General features: G+C 40.6%; 1 protein-coding gene across 1 annotated transcript in view; it reads left to right on the top strand.

Moving 5' to 3' along the window:
* Runx1t1 (RUNX1 partner transcriptional co-repressor 1) overlaps nt 1-6,000 on the top strand; it is a 130,875-nt gene that overhangs the window by 79,276 nt on the left and 45,599 nt on the right. The window contains 1 exon segment of the mRNA XM_063257548.1: nt 1,806-1,987. Within this exon segment, the coding sequence (XP_063113618.1) occupies nt 1,806-1,987 (182 nt within the window).

Below are 6,000 nucleotides of genomic sequence, written 5' to 3'. Positions count from 1 at the left end.
TTTAAAACTTTAAAAAATGTTCATAGAAAGACGCTCTTTTAGTTTTATTATTGTTTGGCACATGGTATCTAAGCTGTACTTTCAGGACAGAGGAAAGAGGACTTTTGCAAGTATTAGAAAATATATTAGCCGTGTGGTCAAGACCCCTTTTTACCATTCAAAAGAGTCTATTTTTAGTCTTATTATGTGGGAAGTCATTTCCATTGTTACAGAGGTAGAATGTGCTTATCTTTGGCAAGTGCTATAGTCATAGACTTTGTGCAGAAACACACTTTGGTATTATTATGATACAGAGCCTTGATTAATGCTCTCAGAAAATGAATTTGTGATTGTGTATGTGTTGGGGAGCATACCTAGGCTTTGAGCACGTGAAGTACACCTCTGCCACTGAACCGCACTCCAGAAAGTGAGTTTGAGTTGCAGGTAGATAGCCCTGCTGCCTTGCCCTGGCACTCTGGAGGGCTTTTGTAAAAGGCTGTTTGGCCCAAAGATGGAGGCAACTGAAACCTAGGAGTCTTGTACTCAATCTCTTTCTGGGGCTGGGGATTAAGCTTGGCACTTGCTTGGTAAGCACAAGGTCGTGAGTTCGATCCCATTACCAAAAAAAAGAATCTCTTTCTACCAGCCAGGTTAATCAGTGTCCATGGGATCTGGTTCCTACAAAGATCCTTGAGTTGTGAAGTGATTTATGTTATTGATCTTTCCTTGAATTTTGAGTGTTAAGTGTTACTAGGGATGAGTGCTGCTTACTCTCCTCTACTAGGCCCTCCTCTCCTCCAAGTAACAATAAAAATAAAGTATCAACAGCCTGTCAGCATTGGATCAGAATAAAATGCTGGCTTAGGTTTTCATTTTAATGTCTTGCTATGTGTGAAAGTATCTCCTCTTTTATTACCTTTGAGATTGCCAGAATTACCCATCAGCCTACCAACATGTCTGTTCCGTGAGTCTTTATTCAAGGTGCAGACAAGATGACGCGTGAGAGTAACATTTATGCAGGATTTCTGCGAATGTTAAAAAAATGTTTTGAATAAGGTCTACACAGCCAGCAGGTTACTGTTGTAGACTGCTGGTATGTGCGGCTTTGTACGTGAATTCCAGCCAGCGTATCTGACCACACTTAGGCTGTTACCTAAACATTGTGTGACTCTGATGATTATGAAACATCATCTCAGGTTTCTAATATTTTCAGTTTCAAGCATATTTCATAGAACTAGCCTGCTTGACTAGTGTAAATGGGAAACCCAGTGTGTCAGGGAGAGTGATCCCCAGCACATACACACACACAAATTCATTTTCTGAGAACATTAGTCAAAGACCTGTATCATAATAACACCAAAGTTTTCTGCTAAGCAGAAAATCCAGTGTGTCAGGGAGACTTCTCTGAGATTCATTAGACTGGGCTATGTATTTTATACACCTTCTTCTTTCCTTGGGGGAAAAATTATGCATAGATGGAGCTGAAATCTCACATCCTATAAAATTTGTATTCCAATATGAAGGGTCTTTAAGGGTCCTAAGTGCCACTGCCTGTGTTGTCCATGAGGGAGGGAGGAGAGAGGAGAGGTAAGGTGAGGTGACAGACATCGAGACCTCCCATTTGGGACAATGCAGGCACAGCCTGGCCCAGGACTGCAAGCTGTGGCTGACGTTGGACCTGAGGCATGCAGGTGCTGATGCAGGTCTGCAGCTGTGTCACTGTGCTGCTTGCTGCAGAGCTAAGCAGCAGACTGACAGGTCTGGGGAAGCCCTCCGGTTCGTCCTCTCACTCGGTTCATCCTCTCACTCGTGTCACATTCTCGCAGGCCAACTTGCCCCTGCTGCAGCGCGAGCTCCTCCACTGTGCAAGGCTGGCCAAACAGAACCCTGCCCAGTACCTCGCCCAGCATGAACAGCTGCTTCTGGATGCCAGCACCACCTCCCCTGTTGACTCCTCAGAGCTGCTTCTCGATGTGAACGAAAACGGGAAGAGGCGAACTCCAGACAGGTGAGAGGGCTGAGGATTCTGGACTAACCATGGCCTCTTCTTACCCCATGTAGTACAGGGACATGTATTGTGTCTCATTTAAACAGCTGGCCTCCATCTCTTGCAGAATAGCAGGCAGCCAGCGTGACTGTCTTGGCCATGTTGCACGGAATCTCTGGCCTGTGTCAATGTACCTTTGTGCAGGTTAATCTTACAGTGTTGCTGTGTTAAAGCTAGAGGTTAAGATGAATGATTTTCAAATCTGCAAGTACTGCTAAGGGCTCTGAGACACATGTCAGAATTAAAAAGCTCATTTATTACATACTTCCACTCAACCATAGATTTTACCCTCTAGTACTTTCAATTTAGCTGTTCCAAGTTTCTTGAAAACAGGATGACTTTGAAAGCTGGCCCTTATGTATCTCTCAGTGAACACTGTATAGTACCTTTTTGAATGGGGTTTAGTAGATACTAATTGGAAACTTTAAGGAAGAAAGTTGAACTGGATGAGGATGACAGTTACACAGAACAGACCTAAAATATGATATTCGTGCTGAAAAGTTTTATTTACTAGCCGATATTTAGCCATCAGGTACTTTAGTCTCATGGAGAGTTTTGTGATATGCAAAATGAAGACCCTTCTCCATTAACTCTGCAAATAAGTTACTGAATAAAGCATGCATGCACTTTTCACTTACCTTATTAAAATAATTTTCACAAATACCTTATCCTCGGGTAATTATTATCTGGCATAAGAATGTGAAGTCTTATCAGCATTTTATGTCATATTTGTGAAATATGGAGACTCTTAAAATGAAGTTGTATTCTAGAATTTACAGGTCATATGCTCTTTCCTTTCTTACTTATGCATTCTATTTTTCTGTATTTCACCAGGCATGGCTGTAATTGTTTTTGAGAGGTGAACACCTTGGCACAGTTACATTCTAGATTCACAGGAGCTTAAGATCCTTGCAACCACTCAGAGACCTCTTTCTCTGACCGACTTAGTTACCCTTAAATTTATTAGCTGCTGTGAAGATCAGCGTATTATTAAAAGCCAGCAGTTTACATATAGTTATTATATAATCCTCTACTAAGCAGTTTTTCCTACAAACTCTGGAATTTTTTGTGTTTCAACATAGGACTCCTTAATATTTAAAACTGCTAAAGCAAAGGTTAACTATTGCTTTACTTCTAACATACTGTAGATCTACTTCCTTGTATGATTCACTGATACACTGTTTGTCATTGCAAGTTATATTTTCTTGGTCATGTTTAAGATGGAATAGTGCATTTTTGTTTGCTATAAAGGACGCTGCTTGTTCCTGGTGTTTGAGTGGTGGTGTCCGCAAGGAGCAGAGAACCGAGGACTAACTCAAGGAGGCTGATTGATGTGTATGTTCCTGTCCAGCCAGAGCCCCTGCAGGAAATGCCTGCAGTACTGAGACATTGCAGCATCATATAGCTAGGATAATATGAGAAAAGAATTAAGGAGAATTGGATGGTACATTAGGAAGAAAAAGACTCATTTTGGGGGAGTATGTCATAGGAAAAGGTTTAGATAGCTGTGATAAATATGAAGATAATCATTCAGGCAGAATTGAAAGGGAGCATGACCTGAGCTAGAATTCCTAATTGCTAAATAACTGAAATAGGGAATACGAAAACTTGTCTTATTCATTGCTCTAATATAAGCAGTGGTCCCCCTGGCTCTCTTGTGTTCTTTCTCTCCCCCTCCCTCTCCCTCTTTTGTTCCACCCCCAACCCCCCCCATCTTTCTCACGTCTCTCTGTCTCTGTCTCTCTCTCTGCATGTGTATATATGTGTATGTTAATTTTATAGTTTCATACTGTTAATGCTAAAGAGTGAGGAGGAATGGTTTTCATATGTATATAGGTGTTTTTGTTTTTATTTTTGTTTTTGGTATTGAGCATTGAACACAAGTCCTATGCCTCTGAACTACCTCTAGCCTTTTTGTTTTATTTTGAGTCACTAAGTTGTTCAGGCTGGACTCAAACCTGTGAGCTCCCTAGTGCTAGTATGTTATATAACATAACTTTAGAATTTCTGGGGGCAATCCTGATGGTGAGCTCTGAGTAGCGTGTCAACATCAACATGAAAACTTCCTGTTAGCCTCCACGGGTGCTCAGCCTTCTTGATCTGATCTGTAGCTGTGTGTGCGCATTCAGGCAGGTAGCAGGCTTTCAAAGCAGCCTTCGTGCTACTGTATCTTTGGTTGCTCACTGACAGATGCTGGAAGCAGAATTGATACAATTAATCTTTGGATGGAGCATCCTTTTTCAAGTAGAATTCTGACGTACTTGTTATAATGGAAAGGTGGTAAATAGGTTTCCTTAGAGTTAGGAGGAAGGGTAATGAGAATTTGTTGTGTAAATACATTTGTATCTTATGGGGATTTGATCAGAGCCAAGGCAATATGGGCCTCTCCAGTATTTTTTAAAAATATATTTCCTGCATCTTGTTTGCATATCCATCATCTTCTCCCCTAGTTATTTATCTGTATATCCAGCTCTACTATATGAAATTTTATAGAGTATGGAGCTGTCTGACAGCAGAGTTTTTTTTGTTTTACTGAATGTTTTGTTGGTACATATGGTCTGACATGGATGAGCAGCCACGGTGAGATTTTGGAGTCTATTAAACTGGCTCATTAAAAAGATCAATCTGTTTCTGTAATAACACTGGGAGCCATCAGTCACTAAAAGAGGGAAAAACTGACACCTGAGGAGAAAACACATTTTGGTAATTTGTTCATGACATGTCACGAACAAAAGAGTGCTCTATATTTTGTTTACAACTTTGGAGGGTTTAAATTCTATGACGATTGCTGAGTTAATGTACATAGCAGTCATCATGTTGTGGGAGTGGGCTTGGGCAGATTAAACTTTCTTCTCAGCCTTTAATGTTAATGTTCTTTTTCTTTTAAAAATATTATAATAGTCATAGTCTAGGGAAATCTGCAATTGTTTCCCCCTTTTCTTTATTTTTCCTTTTATTCGATTGTGAAATATTTTCTAGACCTAATTCATATGACTATGGTGGAATACTGCAGACCTCAAGTCAGAAGAAGGCAGTTTTCATTTAAAAATTGTGCTTTTTTACCTAAAATATTAGGGAAAGACAATTCGGATTGGTTCTTACCATCTAAGTGTGTGATTTGTGATAAATATTTACTCTTTAGTCACTCTGTGATGGAACGTGCTGTAAAAAGGGACCAGAGCTTTTGTAGGAGCTATTAAATGGAAGGGACCCTCATGCACAGAGAATAGAAGCTGTAGGCACCGTGATCCTGCTTGCTGGGATTACTCAGAAAGACTCCAGCCCTTCCACAGGTGGGTGCGGTGCAGAGGGAAAGCGCGGTAAGACAGTGCTCGGTGAGACAGTGCCCGCTACATGGAGGCTGCCAGAGGACGGGAGTCACTGAGGTTTTGGAAGAATGTTTGTCATCGCTCTTTCCTTTCTCACGGCCCTCATATGGAAGCTCTTTGTTCAGATTTGCCTTTAGTATTGTGTTCTCACCTGTTTTGTTCCTTTTCTGACTCAGAGGACTTTTCCGGCTTTGTTTTCGTGTGGGTGCCGCTGTGCTTGTTTTCTCTTTCCCCTCGTTATCACAAATGAGTGATGCTATTAATCCCGTTCTCATGTATCATCATTTAAATATGACTGTGTTCCACATTAGCTCCCATGTTACACTTCTAGAATTCTATGACAAAGGGTATTTAGTTGGATTACTGATGTGTCCTTCTCCTCCCTTATATTTAAATATTTCCTTAAAAGATTTGCTTGAACCGTAGACTTACATAATTTGTTACCTGGGAGGGATCTTACAGCTATGCCAGCCCAACTCCTCCACTTCATTCTTGAAGAAAGCAAAGCTCAAAGAATATGCTTCAATTCACAAAGTGTCTTGGTTGAGAAATTAGCATATTTACTTATCTGAAATCTTCCAGGTGAAAAAGTTATGTTCTTTTTTATTTTGTCTTTTGAAGCAGGATCTTGCTATGTAGGTCATA

Source organism: Cavia porcellus, unplaced genomic scaffold, assembly GCF_034190915.1.
Source record: "Cavia porcellus strain 051 isolate PalLab524CR breed Dunkin Hartley unplaced genomic scaffold, mCavPor4.1 scaffold_10, whole genome shotgun sequence".
Classification (NCBI taxonomy): domain Eukaryota; kingdom Metazoa; phylum Chordata; class Mammalia; order Rodentia; family Caviidae; genus Cavia; species Cavia porcellus.
This window is presented reverse-complemented; position numbering and strand designations above follow the sequence as displayed.